This window comes from Malaclemys terrapin, chromosome 15 (assembly GCF_027887155.1).
Source record: "Malaclemys terrapin pileata isolate rMalTer1 chromosome 15, rMalTer1.hap1, whole genome shotgun sequence".
NCBI lineage: Eukaryota > Metazoa > Chordata > Testudines > Emydidae > Malaclemys > Malaclemys terrapin.
This window is the reverse complement of record NC_071519.1, coordinates 5,773,484-5,789,083: the sequence shown is the minus strand read 5'-3', so window position 1 is coordinate 5,789,083 and position 15,600 is coordinate 5,773,484. Positions and strand designations below refer to the sequence as shown.

The 15,600-nt window shown below is 49.5% G+C and overlaps 2 protein-coding genes across 15 annotated transcripts in view; one reads left to right on the top strand and one right to left on the bottom strand.

The window, feature by feature from the left end:
• LOC128823020 (zinc finger protein 883-like) overlaps positions 1-15,600 on the top strand; it is a 341,706-nt gene that overhangs the window by 310,407 nt on the left and 15,699 nt on the right. For 2 of the 5 annotated variants that reach the window (XM_054005031.1, XM_054005027.1), the window contains exon 1: positions 14,864-14,951. The exons of 2 other annotated variants lie outside the window; for them this stretch is intronic. The gene's annotated coding sequence lies outside the window, so the exon portion shown is untranslated. Of the gene's footprint in view, positions 1-14,863; positions 14,952-15,600 lie in introns of those variants that run through there. One more of the 5 variants, XM_054005030.1, reaches the window with a different exon arrangement.
• LOC128822987 (zinc finger protein OZF-like) overlaps positions 1,897-15,600 on the bottom strand; it is a 72,088-nt gene continuing 58,384 nt past the window's right edge. Inside the window, exons 1-5 of one of the 10 annotated variants that reach the window (XM_054004942.1) lie at positions 14,551-14,946; positions 11,914-12,040; positions 5,998-6,111; positions 4,293-5,648; positions 1,897-3,026 (exon numbers count right to left, since the gene is read on the bottom strand). In XM_054004942.1, coding sequence (XP_053860917.1) covers positions 2,920-3,026; positions 4,293-5,648; positions 5,998-6,111; positions 11,914-12,040; positions 14,551-14,877 — 2,031 coding nt within the window. In that variant the 5' untranslated portion in view covers positions 14,878-14,946 and the 3' untranslated portion in view covers positions 1,897-2,919. Of the gene's footprint in view, positions 5,649-5,997; positions 7,289-11,173; positions 12,041-14,550; positions 14,947-15,600 lie in introns of those variants that run through there. The other 9 variants (XM_054004948.1, XM_054004938.1, XM_054004941.1 and 6 more) reach the window with 9 other exon arrangements.

Sequence of the window (15,600 nt, the reverse complement as noted above, 5' to 3'; positions counted from 1 at the left end):
TACTGTGACACTAACACTATCAGATTCTGACCTTTCACTGACACATCATTAATAAAGGTTTCCCTGAAGTATGTTGCTATGATTATTTCAATGGCTCCTACACCGATACCTGCTGCCCCTTCTGGCTGGTTAACTGCACTATTTGGAACCTGCACCTCAAATTACACCCTTCCTGGGAGCAAGATTCAAACTGCCCAGGGAAACCCCATTCGGTTTCAAGTGCAACACAGGCAGGGAGGTGAGGGAACAGCACAGAAGAGCTTCTTCTTTGTCACAGGGAGTGGGGTCTAGTGGGTTAGAGTGGGGGTCTGGGAGCCAGGACTCCTGGGTTGTATTCCTGGCTGTGGGAGGAGAGAAGGGCTTAGTAGGTTAGAGTAGGAGGGGCTGGGAGTCAAAGAGAAAAGCTGGGCATGAGCAAAGCAGAAGGGCAAAAGGAGAACCTGGAGATGATGGGGATTCAATCCAGGGCCTTATATATGGAAAAAATGTGCTCTACCATGGAGCTACAACCCCACACAGGCCATGGTTGTTAGGCGTTACATTCAGAGCCCTCCTGTTTCCAGAGCATCCAGTGGCCTATAGTCCTAGAAGATTAGGGTTGGAAGAGACCTCAGGAGGTCATCTAGTCCAGCTCCCCACTCAAGGCAGGACCAACCCCAACTAAATCATCCCAGCCAGGGCTTTGTCAAGCCAGGTCTTAAAAACCTCTAAGGATGGAGATTCCACCACCATTCCAGAGTTTCACCACCCTCCTAGTGAAATAGTGTTTCCTAATATCCAACCTAGACCTCCCCCACTGCAACTTGAAACCATTACTTCTTGTTCTGTCATCTGCCACCGAGAACAGCCGAGCTCCATCCTCTTTGGAATCCCCCTTCAGGTAGTTGAAGGCTGCTATCAAATCTCCCCTCACTTTTTTCTTCTGCAGACTAAACAAGCCCAGTTCCCTCAGCCTCTCCTCATAAATCATGTGCCCCAACCCCATAATCATTTTTGTTGTCCTCTGCTGGAATCTCTCCAATTTGTCCACATGCCTTCTGTAATGGGGGGCCCAAAAGTTGGATGCAATACTCCCGATGTGGCCTCACCTGTGCCAAATAGAAGGGAAATAATCACTTCTCTCAATCTGCTGGCAACGCCCTAATGCAGCACCATATGCCGTTAGCCTTCTTGGCAACAAGGGCACACTGTTGACTCTGATCCAGCTTCTCATCCACAGTAATTCCCAGGTCCTTTTCTGCAGAACTGCTGCTTAGCCAGTCAGGCCCCAGCCTGTAGCAGTGCCTGGGATTCTTCCTTCCTAAGTGCAGGACTCTGCACTTGTCATTGTTGAACCTCAGATTTCTTTTGGCCCAATCCTCCAATTTGTTTAGGTCACTCTGGACCCAATCCCTATCCTCCAGTGCTTGGATTCTTTACATGCCTTCACAGAGCAAAGATCACATGTTCCATGATTTCATGGGCAGAGTTTTAGGTCTATTTTCATTCAGGGAACTATGCTATAGGGTGCCATTCCGGTGTGGACATGACAGGTGGATCAACATAGATGCACATTGTGACCCTTCTCAGGGTGCTGAGGGCTGTGAGTCTCCTTGTTGCCACCTGTCACTAGGAAGAGGGACTTTTGCATTTGCCAGCTGGATGTTAGTAACCAAACTCACCTAGCCTGTCAGGCACTCAAGCACCCTCCTCTGAGCTACAGCAGCCCTGCCAGTCAACAATAGAGGCACCCTAAGCCCTGAGTTCCTTCAATGTGTCCCCCTCTGGTGTCCAGCCCCGATCACCAGATACTCAGAGAAATCCAAGATCCTCTTTTCCTGAAGCAATGGTACATCCCAGGTTACCAGTTTTACTGTAGACCACTGCTCCTGTTTCACACACAGCACTTCAGTACACTTATCGAACAAATGGAAATTTATTTAAAAAGGAATAGAAATTTAAACAGAAACAAACATGCATGATGGAAACCAACCGTTACCCAACAGAACAAAATTACAAAACGCAACCTACACTTTTTAATAGTTATCTTTCCCTATCTAAGTAGATTCTCACCTCACACTTCAGTCTGTTGCAGTGATTGCCTTTGATGAAGCATCACTGGTTGTTAGGGATCTCCTTGGTGAATGGACCCAGAGTGTTTTTCCAGGGTTTGGATCCAAACGATAAAGGATGTTTGTTCTCTATCTAACCCTGGCATCCTTTGGAACTGTCATCAGGGACACTGAACTAGGAAGTGGAGTGGTACAAACAATTTTCCTTGGGTCATTGGTCACTATAGCTTCCTTTACGGGGGTGGAAGCCAAGAACTGGGTGTGGACTCTTTCAACCCCAGTTCTTTCCAAATCTTTGGCCTTGGTTAGGGTAAATTTACACTTCTCTGAAGTGGAATCCTTTACAAAACCACTCAAAATCTCAGCAGTGTTAGTGAGAAATGGCTTTCTGAAACATGCCCAGCTTTTCTTTAATTCGATGGCACAGGTTCAGGCAAGGGACTGGATCCAGGCCTGGATCAGAATCTCTATTAGTTACCAGAGCTGGCGTTTCTATTCAAGAATATCTATTTTTCTGAAGCTATTACATTTTCAACACTGATTTCATTTTATACACATTTTTAGCACCTACAAATGGTGAATTCAACAAAAACCCCATTTCTATTTTCTCAACATCTGTGCCACGAAGGGCAGCATTTCCCATATCATAGGATTAGCTAGGACAGACCTTCTGTAGGGCCTGGGTTACAAATGTTTTGGGAACCAAATCATGGGCATTTTCCCTACTTCAAAATCACTTACCGTGGAATTCTCTCCCCAGATCATCTGAGACAATATTGCCTTAAACAAGTGAACTACACTGTGCTCATATACACTTCCTTCAGTTAGTTGGGGTTCTGCTGTTGTTCACCATTTCCGAGTGCAGATTTTAAATCACTGCTGTTTCTTTGTTAGCATATCCAGTAACTTGGAGAGTTCTCTCTTGTTGACAGAGCTTTCTCCATGTCATCAAGGAGGGATGGAGAAAAAGCAAAGCTGAAGTGAGAAATGATGGACTTTAGCAAATGGTCATGTGTCTTAAATTCTCCAATAAATCTGAGCTACATCCTATGAAACTGAACTAATATCCAATTAGGTGACCAAACAGCCTTCAGGAAAGATAGAAACCCACATCACAGAGAGATAGAATTCATGACATTGGAAGTGTCAAGTGAAATTCCAGAGCAGGTTACATCTGAGTTTTCAGAATCAGGACAAGAGATTCTCCCATCACATTCTCCTCTGATCCATTCAAACCTGCTTCACTCAGCACTGTCTCAATAGTCAGTTATGTTATTTAGAATTTTTTTTAGTATCAGAGCACCCACATAATGAGGTGGAAACAGCCCCCTTGCCAGAAGTGGCTTTACCAATAGATGGATCTTGGGATTTAAACTCCCAATAACCACACTGTGTTTGGGATCCATTTGAATTCCCCTCCCAGGTCTTTGACACTTTCCTCTCTAGTCATAATGACTCTGATATAGGATTAAAGAAGTCAAAGCATCATCTCCAAGCACAGACAATGGAGAATGCTTCATCACATGACAGTTTGAGAAGCAGATGGATAGAATGTGATGAATATAAACTCTACATGGCTCAGGCAAAAGGTAAGAGTTCTGCAGTGATGGGGAAGAAGGTAATCTCTGAGTTACCCTGTCTCCTTCCAGTGTCAGAGAGGCTGCCCCTGCTCCTCTTCATTTACATATAATTTGATAGGTTCCCAATAATAGCTGCTCTTTAGCAAAACCCAGGGCAACGTGAGAACAACTGGCAATGATAAAATCTGCATCATTGGTGACTCTAACAATAACTTTGCAATAGGAGGAATGGTATACATGTGATGCTCCCTGGTTCCTGATAGGAAGAGTACACTCAAATTACTCGTGGGACAATACAAAGAACAAATAGGTCCACCTCAAGAGAGGGCAAACTGCAGAAGGCAAGAATGGGCCACTCATCTGGACAAGCTGAGGGTTAACAGTACTGAAAACAGTTCAAACAGCTTTAAAAGTTACTATGTGGGAATCAGGAAAAGTATTAAAGAAAAAAAAAGGTAGTGATAGCCCTAGAGGTTTTTATGGTGTTGATCTCCCTTGCAGATTCTCTGATGGCTAACATGGGCTGAGTGCCAAGAGAAAGTATTCCCACACTCACTGCATTCATAGGGCCTCTCCCCTGTGTGGACTCGCTGATGTTTAGAAAGGTCTGAGCTGCTAGTGAAGCATTTTCCACACTCACTGCATTTGTAGGGCCTCTCACCTGTGTGGATTCTTTGATGAACAGAAAGGGCTGATCTTTGAGTGAAGCTTTTTCCACACTCACTGCATTCATAGGGCCTCTCCCCTGTGTGGAGTCTCTGATGTTCACAAAGGGCTGATCTGCGAGTGAAGTTTTTCCCACACTCGCTGCATTCATAGGGCCTCTCTCCTGTGTGGATACTCTGATGACTAATAAGGCTTGAGCATTGACTGAAGGTTTTCCCACACTCACTGCATTCATAGGGCCTCTCCCCTGTGTGGATTCTCTGATGAACAGAAAGAGCTGATCGGTGAATGAAGTTTTTCCCACACTCTCTGCATTTATAGGGCCTCTCCCCTGTGTGGATTTTCTGATGACTAATAAGGTGCGAGCTGCGATTGAAGGTTTTCCCACACTCACTGCATTCATAGGGCCTCTCCCCTGTGTGGATTCTCTGATGGTGAAAAAGGCCTGATCTGTGAGTGAAGCTTTCCCCACACTCACTGCATTTGTAGGGCCTCTCCCCTGTGTGGATTCTCTGATGAATAGAAAGGGCTGAGCTGCTAGTGAAGCATTTTTCACACTCACCACATTCGTAGGGCCTCTCCCCTGTGTGGATTTTCTGATGGTGAGAAAGGCTTGATCTTTGAGTGAAGCTTTCCCCACATTCACTGCATTCGTAGGGCCTCTCCCCTGTGTGGATTTTCTGATGGTGAGAAAGGCTTGATCTTTGAGTGAAGTTTTTCCCACACTCACTGCATCCGTAGGGCCTCTCTCCTGTGTGGATTCTCTGATGACTAAGAAGATGCGAGTTGCGATTGAAGGTTTTCCCACACTCACTGCATTCATAGGGCCTCTCCCCTGTGTGGATTCTCTGATGTTGAAAAAGGCCTGATCTGCGAGTGAATCTTTTCCCACACTCTCTGCATTCGTAGGGCCTGTCATCTGTGTGGATCCTCTGATGTTTAGAAAGGTATGAGCTGCTAGTGAAGCATTTTCCACACTCACGGCATTCGTAGGGCCTCTCCCCCGTGTGGATTCTCAGATGAACAGAAAGGCTTGATTTGTGAATGAAGTTTTTCCCACACTCAGTGCATGTATTTTTTCTCTTTCTCCTGAGGATTTCCTGCTGTGCTGTGGTTTCCTTGAGGCCCTTTTGAGTTCCCCAACAGGAAATAAATTTACCCGCTTTCTCCCCTGGCTGGTTTCCCTGCTCTGTTTCTGGTCTGTGCTGAATTTCACAGGATTTTCCCTGCTCATAATCCCTGGACACATTCCTTTTTGATTGTTGCGATAATGCTCTGTGTTTTTCTACTTGCTCAATATTTTCCTGCTGAGAATTCTGCTCCTCCTTCTCACAAAGCATTGCATCACCTGCTGTGATAGAGACAGAAACCTCAAACAGGGATGGAAATGGGAAGGCAAAACCAAAACAAGTGTTGGAGAGAGGTCAAATAAAAATCACGAACTGAACTCCCCCAAACAGGGGAGAGGAGGAGGATCAATTCAGCCTTCACATCCCATCCAAATTCACAGGGGGAAGTGAGCAAGCTACTGCCTGGTGTCTGCTAGGATCTACAGGAAGCCATGAGCTATAATTACCCCAAGGATACAACCCCTAGGAGGAACAACAATGAACCGAGAGACCTCCCAAGGTCTTTGTAGGGCATCCCAGATGTTTCCTTCAGGCACTTACAGATTCTGAGTTGCTTTAATGTTTTCTCACCTGTGCAGGAAGCTCTCAGGATCTCTCTTTCCTCTGAACCCTGGAGGTCTGGGACCCATGACTCTTCCCCTTGTTCCATCTGGGACATCATATTAGGTTGGGAAACTGGAAACCCTGCTCAGATGAAAGAACAAAGGAGTTCCATTGATTTCATAAGACATTGTCATAAAAAAACAAACATTCTATTAATTTAACTTCAATGCTTAGTGTGACCCGGTGTGCCTGGGGCAGTCCTGACTGAAAATGCCAAGGTCAGGGCAGGCTGAAAAAGGGAGAGCAGATGCTCCCAAAACTGGTGGTTAACACTGAAGTTGAAAGCAACTAAGAGTCCTGTGGCATCTTTAAGACTAACCGATGTATTGGAGCATAAGCTTTCGTGGGTGAATACCCACTTCATCAGATGCAGCTTATGCTCCAATACATCGGTTAGTCTTAAAGGTGCCACAGGACTCTCTGTTGCTTTTTACAGATCCAGACTAACACAGCTACCCCCTGATACTGAAGTTGAAGTCACTGACCAGTCACAAACTATGCTTCTGATCACCCACACTGGTTATCAAGAAGCTGGAAAAAGAAATCACACGGCCCCCTTCATTGCATCCCAGTTCTCTGACTCCCAATCAGCACCTAGGTCCAGTACAGTGAGAGGTTATTTAAAAACTCTGTGCATAGACAAAATGTTCTTCTTACCCCAAAGGGTCAGCCACAGTACCAAGTCACTACAGGTTTGGATCTTACCCAAAATATTATGCTCCTAGCCAATCCTTTTGCATCTAAACTAAAGGTTTAGAAGAAAGAAAGAGAGAAAGAAGTTAAATGGGAAGGCGGTCAGATACATTCTGAAATCTATACTGGGTTCTTAGCAGTACTGGTGAGTTGCTGACTTGAAAGTCCATCTGGAAGACATCCACAGCTCGGATGGGTCATTTAGTCCTTTATTCAAGGACTCAGTTTGTAGAGAAGTTGCTCCAGAGGTAGGAAGAGGGATTGAAGACAAAATGGAGATGCTGCAGGTGCCCTTTACATTCCTTTTGCCATGTGGCCTGTAGTTCCTGTGTCCCAAACACAAGCTTCACAGCACATGGCATGGAAAAACTGGAGTTCTCAGTACACAGGCATAGCCCTGCATGTCTTGCTGACTCAATAGGTGTATTCTCTTGGTCCTTTCCATGGGCTCATTGTACAGCGATGACCCTGGATGGGCCATCAAACAGGCTAGGCAGTGCTGATGCCAATATGTCTGGGGGTGTCACCCGGAAACGCTGCACAAGTCTGGAAATACAGATATACCCTACATATCTATAACTCACAATACAAAGGTGATACCAACAGAAACAAAATTATCATACTTGGAAAATCATAACATTTTCACTGACACCTTACATGGCATATCTAGCATGATTCATTTTAATTTTGTCAGATTGGTAATAATAATAATAAAATAGTAATAGAAAGTGTCTCACAATTCCACACAGTGTCACACTTAGTAAACCAGTGAATTCCCAGGACCAACCTTGAAGATTCAAAACACTCTGCTTATGAGGGATTAAAATACCCACATATCGGCTGGGAACATGCAGACAGTCAGACACTGCCAGTCTGTACCCCTATGTTCACTCTTCTAGAAAATTATGATTAATTTTGTACACAGTATGGCTTGTGAGGTATCATTTGAAAACTCAATCTACTGAATATTATCCTCTTGTTAAAATGTGTAGCAACACTGTATGTAAAGTTATGAGATTTTACTGTATGATATTACTGAAAAAGTTACAATTCTGGGGAACACCCACAGACCAGTTCCTCAGATACAGCAACCCAAACAGCTGGTCAAATAGCCATTCTGCGGCAGGGGGAAGGTGTGAAGACGACATTTACATTCCATCACAGGGACCACTTGAGGCTACTATCTACAACAGACAGCCTGTCACCATGACTAAGGCCTAGTCTTCACTTACCGGCTGGTCCGGCGGCACGCCATCGATGTTCTGGGATCGATTTATCGCGTCTGGTTAAGACGCAATAAATCAATCCCGGAAGTGCTCACAGTCGGCGCCGGTACTCCAGCTCGCCGAGAGGAGTACGCGGCGTCGACGGGGGGAGACTTCCGGCCGCGTCTGGACCGCGGTAAGTTCGGACTAAGGTACTTCGAATTCAGCTACGTTATTAACGTAGCTGAATTTGCGTACCTTAGTCCGAAGTCCGGACTAAGTGGGGACCAGCCCTCAGCTGAGAACTTCAGTTGTTTCTAGTACAAAGGACTGAATTATAAAGAGGTGAGGAAAATGCTTGAGCCTCTCTCTCTCTCCCCCTCTGCTCATGACAACTCCTAAAGAACTGAACTTGGGCGGCAGGGGCAGGTTAGGGGGAGTCCTGGCTGAAAGGAAAGCCAGCCTGTCTCAGCATAGGTAAGAGAAGCATTTGTTTTGAATCCATTTTTGATTGTTAAGTTAGACGTTAGTTTGTGTTTTATCTTGCGTTTCTTTTGTAAACAAATTCTGACTTTTATGCCTCATTACCTGTGGTCACTTAAAAATCTTTTTTTCCCCAGTAGTTAATTTTGTTTCATTGTTTTATTAAACCAGTGTGTTTGGATTAAAGTGTGTTGGAAACTCCATTTGGGATAATGGTGCATGTCATTTTCCACTAATGAAATGACAGACTTCCTATAAGCTTGTGTTGTTCAGTAGTGTGCTGGACAGTGCAAGATGCACATTTCTGGGGGAAGTCTGGGACCAGCGAATTTTCTGGGGTTCTCCTGTAGGGTACTGTAATTCGGGAGTCGCTGACTAGCAGCACTCAATACTGTGTTGCTGGGAGCAAGTTACATGCTGGAGACTGTGTGTTAGCTGCCCCGGAGTGGCTTTTTTCACAGTAAAGCAGTGTAAAAGGCACCCCAGCTTGGGGAACTGAGGGGACACAGCTGTTCAACTGTCCAGATTGTACTCTGGTTAATGTCACAGACACTCAATTTCAAAGAGGCTCCTAAAACACAAAGTAAATCCATGTCCCAGAAATCAAAGACTCCAGACAGAGGGCAAGTCTCCCTGGCACTGCTTCTTCTTGACAGAGGTCCAGAGACAATGAGAGAGTCCTGGGGAAGCTGGGAACAGTAAGCATGGGCTGGTGGGGTTCAGTGGAGAAAGAGAACAGGAAGGGCAGGGATATTACTGAATGCAGGATCTCAGCAGTACTAGATGTTAGGATAACATATATTGCAGCCCATTGGAAAACATAATCCCAACTATACATATACATACATACACACACATACATATATAGTTTATGGGGTCTAAATTAGCAGTTTCCACTCAAGAGAGGGATCTTGGAGTCATTGTGCATAGTTCTCAGGAAACATCCACAGAGGCAGTGAAAAAGCGAACAGAATGCTGGAAATCATTAAAAAAGGGATAGATAATAAGACAGAAAATACAGTAACTCCTCACTTAACATTGTAGTTATGTTCCTGAAAAAATGCGCATTTAAGCAAAATGATGTTAAGTGAATCCAATTTCCCCATAAGAATTAATGTAAATGAGGGGGTTAGGTTCCAGGGAAATTTTTTTCACCAGACAAAAGACTATATCTACACACACACACACAGTATAAGCTTTAAACAAATAATTTAATTCTGGTACACAGCAATGATGATTGTGAAGCTTGGTTGAGGTGGTGAAGTCAGAGAGTGGGATGTTTCCCAGGGAATGCCTTACTGCTAAATGATGAACTAGCAATTGGCTGAGCCCTCAAGGATTAATTCGTTGTTAACGTAGCCTCACACTCTACAAGGCAGCAGGAATGGAGAAGGGGAGACTGCATGGCAGACAGAGACCCACACTGTGTGTGTATGAGAGAGAGATGTGCATTTCCCCTTTAAGTATGCTGACCCCACTCTTAAGTACACTGCCTTGTTAATAAGATAGGCAAGCTGAGACCGCAGCTGCTGCCAGGAAACTCCCTCCATCCTGAGCCTTGTCATGTGTCCCCCCTGCTCTATGGAAGATGGGGTAAGTGGGGTGCAGGAGCAGGGGGGAGGGGGACACTCTGACAGCCCCCTTCTTCCCCCTCTCACCCCACACAGCAAGCAGAACTCTCAAGGAGCAGCTCCAAGGCAGAGGGCAGGAGCAGCACATGGCAGTGGGGGGGAGGGACAGCTGAACTGCCAGTAATTGGTAGCCTGCTGGGCAGCTGATGCCCAGGCAATTTAGGGGAACATAGAGCTGATAGGGGGGCTTCCGGTCCACCCTGGTTCCAAGCCCCCACCAGCTAGCTGCAACGGGCTGCTCTTCCTGCAAGCAGTGAACAAAGCAGGCGGTTGCCAAATGACATTACAAGGGAGCATTGCGCAACTTTAAACGAGCATGTTCCCTAATTGATCAGCAGAAGAACAACGTTAACCGGGATGATTTTAAGTGAGGAGTTACTGTGTTATATTGCCTCTATATAAATCCATGGTTCGCCCACATCTTGAATACTGCATGCAGATGTGGTTGCCCCATCTCAAAAAACATATATTGGAATTGGAAAAGGTTTAGAAAAAGGCGGGGGGGGGGGGGGGGGGGGGGGGGGGGGGGACAACTAGGGGTATGAAACAGCTTCTGTGTGAGGAGAGATTAAAAAGACCGGGACTTCTCAGCTTGGAAAAGAGACGAAGAAGGGGGGATATGAGAGAGGTCTATAAAATCATGACTGGTGTGGAGAAAGTAAATAAGGAAGTGTTATTTACTCCTTCTCATAACACAAGGACTAGGAATCACCCAATGAAATGAATAGGCAGCAGGTTTAAAACAAACAAAAGGAAGTATTTCTTCAAACAATGCACAGTCAACCTGTGGAACTCTTTGCCAAAGGATGTTGTGAAGGCCAAGACTATAACAGGGTTCAAAAAAGAACGTGATAAATTCATGGAGGATAGGTACATTAAAGGCTATTAGCCAGAATGGGCAGGGATGGTGTCCCTAAAAACTCTGTTTGCCATAAGCTGGGAATGGGCGACAGGAGATGAATCACTTGATGATTACCTGTTCTGATCATACCCTATGGGACACCTGGTATTGGTCACTATTGGAAGACAAGATACTGGGCTAGATGGACTTTTGATCTGACCCAGTATGGCCGTTCTTATGTACTAGGGAATGTAGTGAGTCCAGCGTAATGGAAGGGAGTAGGAAAATACCTGGGTGTGGAGAACACTGGGAAATTAGAAGCTGTAATTCAGGAGCAACAGAGTCTAATTAGTCTGGAAACTCAGAATGTAAAAAGAAGAATCAGGGTCATGTGACTTTGGCAATGAGGGACTCAAAAATCCAAAGAGCTTGCAGGGACATGAAACTGGGGCTATTACACATGGTGATGGAGGAGCAAGACTCTGCATGTCTCAAGAAGTTTCACGACCAACCTAGGCCATTTTCACATGCTGGGGTGCAATCCAGAATAGTGAGGATTTGTGTCATCTGTAATCCTGGGTGAGATTCAATGTTCTGCTGCTGGAGCTCCCTTTTCTGGATACTCCCAGCCAGCATTCAAGGGTGCACTGAGTGTCTGTGTGATAAGTAACCCTGGACCAGCAGTTCTGACTCCAGCAGCCTGTTTTTTATACCCCAAGGACATTCTGGTCTGGGTGGAGAAGGCTCAGGTTTGAAGAGAAGGTCAGGGGTAGGAAGCTTCTGTTCGTTATGCTGGACCTAACCTCCAGCTTTACTTGAACAAACCAGAGATATTTGACACACTGAGATACTGCTCCTGCACTCTGTTCCCAAAGCGTTCTGCAGCAGGGGAGGGTCTCTGGTAGTGTGTGTGTTACTGGCATATTGGGGTGATGCTGAAACAGGACAGAGTAGAGGTGGCATTGTGGGCTGGTGTGAACCTTATTTCTTCATTTCCCCTTCCAAGAACCGAGGGGACAGTAACCCTTACCCAGCGAGGTCACATACTCATAGTTCTCCTGCATGACGTCTCTGTAGAGAGTTCTCTGAGTGGGGTCCAGCAGAGCCCCCTCTTCCCTGGTGAAATATACAGCCACCTCCTCGCAGGTCACCAGCCCCTGAAAGAGCAAGAGCCCAACACTCAGTACCTGCTGCCCCACTCACAGCCCCAGTATTTGTGGGGGAGAGGAGCCGATCAAATGGAAGCTCAGGGTGAAGGGACAAAGAGAGAGCCCCTTGTCTCTCCCAGCAGATCCATCACACACCTACTAGCCACAGACTGATGCAGGAGATGGGACCTCTAGCAGGGTCCAGGGAGAGCTCCCTGGTAGGAAGCCCCAACACCCTCCTCATTGTGAGGAGCTGGATATGAAGGGAGGAGAATCTCCCCTAAACCTGACTGGTGGGTGCCCCCTTCCTATCTCACAGCAGCCACTGGTTAGTTAGGTCAGCCTCAAGGACTAGGAGTCTGGTCAGTTTTCCTAGCTCCATGTAGGTGGGTTATTTTCTGTTCAACAAATTAGAGCATTTCCACCTCCGAACCTCATGGGTCTGTTCCCAGAATCTAGGCCACTTATTAAACAACTCCCAGCAGGTTTGCCATGGCCTGTCCTCCTCCCTTTCTCTACCCTGTGCATGTCCTGCCCCACTGAAACCTCCAAACCAGACTGTGCAAACTTTCCCATCTCCCGTATATTTGCTGTCCCCCTCTCTCCTGCAGGAACCCACCAGCAACCCCCCGATGATCCCTACATAAACTGGCTCCTCTGCAGCCATTTCTCTCCCCTGTCCCATAGGAGGCTGCGATGAATTGGAGAGAAACATGGACATCATTCTTTGGACTGTATGGATTAGAAGGGCAGTTCTGGAGGATTCAGAACAGGCTTTAGTTAATTTCACAGCACGATTCCCCCAGGCTCTTTCCCTGCAGACAGACACCCTACATTCTGCCATGCTGAGAAAATGCTCAATCTCTTTATTATAGTGTAGACCTGTCCCCTCCTGCCAGGCTAAGCCCACAGACATATTTTTAACCTCCCTTCTCTCTCCCCACATCCCATAACAAAGTCTCTGAACACAATGCTAGAACAAAGGAGTCACTTTCGATGATTCCCTCTGACACTGACCCTGTGGCAGCCACACCCCAGCAGGAGAGACAAGAGAGCTGATCATTTGAGGGGAAAAGTGTAGGGTTACCATATTTAACAAATAAAAAAAGAGGACCCTCCACAGGCCCTGGCCCCGCCCATTTCCCACCCCAACCCCGCCCCTTCCCCGCCCCCTCCTCCCTCCCACTCCCAGCCACGTGAAAAGGGCTGCCCGAGCGCTACCAGCTTCACGGTTTGCCGGGCAGTCCCCAGACCCTGCGCCCCCGGCCGGCGCTTCCCCAGCGCAGCTGGAGCCCGGGAGGGGAAGCGCCCAGCCGGGGGCGCAGGGTCTGGGGGCTGCCCGGCAAATCATGAAGCCGGTAGCGCTTGGGCTTCGGGCAGCCCCTATGCCTCCGGACCCTGCGCCCCCGGCCGGGCACCTCCCCTCCCGGGCTCCGGTTGCGCAGGGTCCGGAGGTATGGGGGCTGCCCAAAACCCGTAGCGCTCAGCTCTTAAACAGAGCCGAAGAGTCAGGGGAGGAGCAGAGCCGCCACGGCCGGAGGCTCTGTTCCTCCCCTGACTCTTCGGCTCTGAGTAAGAGCCGAGCTGCCTGAGCGCTACCGGCTTCGGGCAGCCCCCGTGCCTCCGGACCCCAGCCGCTGGAGCCCGGGAGGGGAAGTGCCCGGCTGGCGGCTGGGGTCCGGAGGCAGGGGGCTGCCTGAAGCCCATAGTGCTCGGGCAGCTCGGCTCTTAAACAGAGCCGAAGAGTCAGGGGAGGAGCAGAGCAGCCGCGGGAGGGGAAGTGCCGGGCCGGCATTTTCCCAGACATGTTCGGCTTTTTGGCAATTCCCCCCGGATGGGGGTTTGATTGCTGAAAAGCTGGACATGTCCGGGAAAAACCGGACGTATGGTAACCCTAGAAAGGGGGGGGTGTCTCCCCGGATTTTATAGCCACGTGTGAGATACTGAGAGAGAAAAGGGGAAGAAGAACTGGAGAGAATTTGTATCGGGGGTGGGAGGCAAGTGGCACAAACAGGGACAGGATCCAATTAACTCCCCTCCCCCCTTCCCCCGCCCGCCACTTCTCCCCCGGGGATTTCCTGCTGCACAGAGACAGTTCAACCCCCGCCCCCCGCTGATCTACAGGGGACCTCGCCGCCGGGCCCAGTCTCTGCCCCCCCAATCCCAGCGGGGCCGGGGGCAGATCCTGCTGCAGCTCCACTGGGGCCGAGGCAGCTCCGAGGCTTCTCCCAGGTCCCCCGGGGCGGAGAGTCACTTTCCTGCCCGGCCCCTGCGCCCCCCCCGCCCGGGGTCTGTCACTCACCGGGGGCTCCGGCCCGGGGCTGCCCAGGGGGCGGGTCCCAGCTGGAGAAAGCCCCCCCGGCCGGGCACGGAGGGGTTAATGCCGGGCTCCCCCCGCACAGACCCCGGGGAGCAGCAGCTGCTCAGCCCGGGCCCCCAGACCACACGGAGGCAGCCACAGCAGCTTTGTTCTCCCGCCCCACAGGGACTCGCACGGAGCATGCGCAATTTCAGCTTACCTGAACTGGAGAGGGCGGAAGCACCCCCCCGGAGTAGTCTGGCAGATGTAGTTCCGGACTCTGCAGCGAGCGGAAGTGACGTTGACAGGGAGGAGGCGAAGAACAGCTGCTGTAACCCTCCCTTACCTGAGCTGAGGGCGGAAGCGGCGTCTGGGGCACGCTGGAAGATATAGTTCCTGCCCTTCCCGGGAGCGGAAGTGGCGTTGAGCGGCGGGAGGACGAGTCGGGTTGTGAACGCGCGCGGGGCGCTGTGGTTCTGCCTGGCTCGTGCGGGGCCGTTGGTGCCTCTCCCGGAGCCGGAGAAGTTTGTCTCCCGGCTCTGGGCATGCGCAGATCTGGGGTGGGGGCAGTCACGCATGCGCAGAGGCAGCGCTCACCCGCTGCGGCGCTGCAGCCTCCAGGTACCGGAGCGAGCCCCGGGGGCGGGGCCGGGCGGTGACTCTGCCCCAGTGTCCGTGGGGGGGACCCGGCATCTCGCAGCGCCGGGATCTGCTCCCTGGGGCAGCGCCTGCGGGGGGCTCGGAGCTGCTGTCCCCGCAGGAGCCCAACGCCCCCGGCCCGGCCAGGCTCTGCCCTGGGGCCCCACGGGGAGTTCCGGAGGGAGGGGACCAGCCCCCACTGGGGTCCCTGCGTGGGGCCGGGCGGGGGCTGCCGGGGGGGGAGACCTGGCAAAGGGGCGGATGGAAAATGTCTGTGCAGTCCGGACATGGGGGGGGGGAAGAGCAGGTGACCCCCGAGGAGCGGGGAGAGAAAAGGGGGGCTGAGATCCCCTCGGATTTACCGCTGTCCCCTCCCGTGGGGACCCCCCATCCTCTCCAGCCCTGCCCCCTTCTCTCTAGAGAGCAACGAGCAACATCCAGGGTGACCCTCCCTTTTCCCTCAAATCCCTGAGAAGGTCTCTGTTCCCCGCCCCCAATTGTACCCCATTTTCTCTCCACTTTGCCAATGTCCAGCTCTTATTGTGTCTGGTGGGGCTCTGAGGGGTATCTGGGGTCCCTGGCCAGGGACTCTGGGGACTGGGTTCCAGGGAATATCTGGTGGGATCCTGGC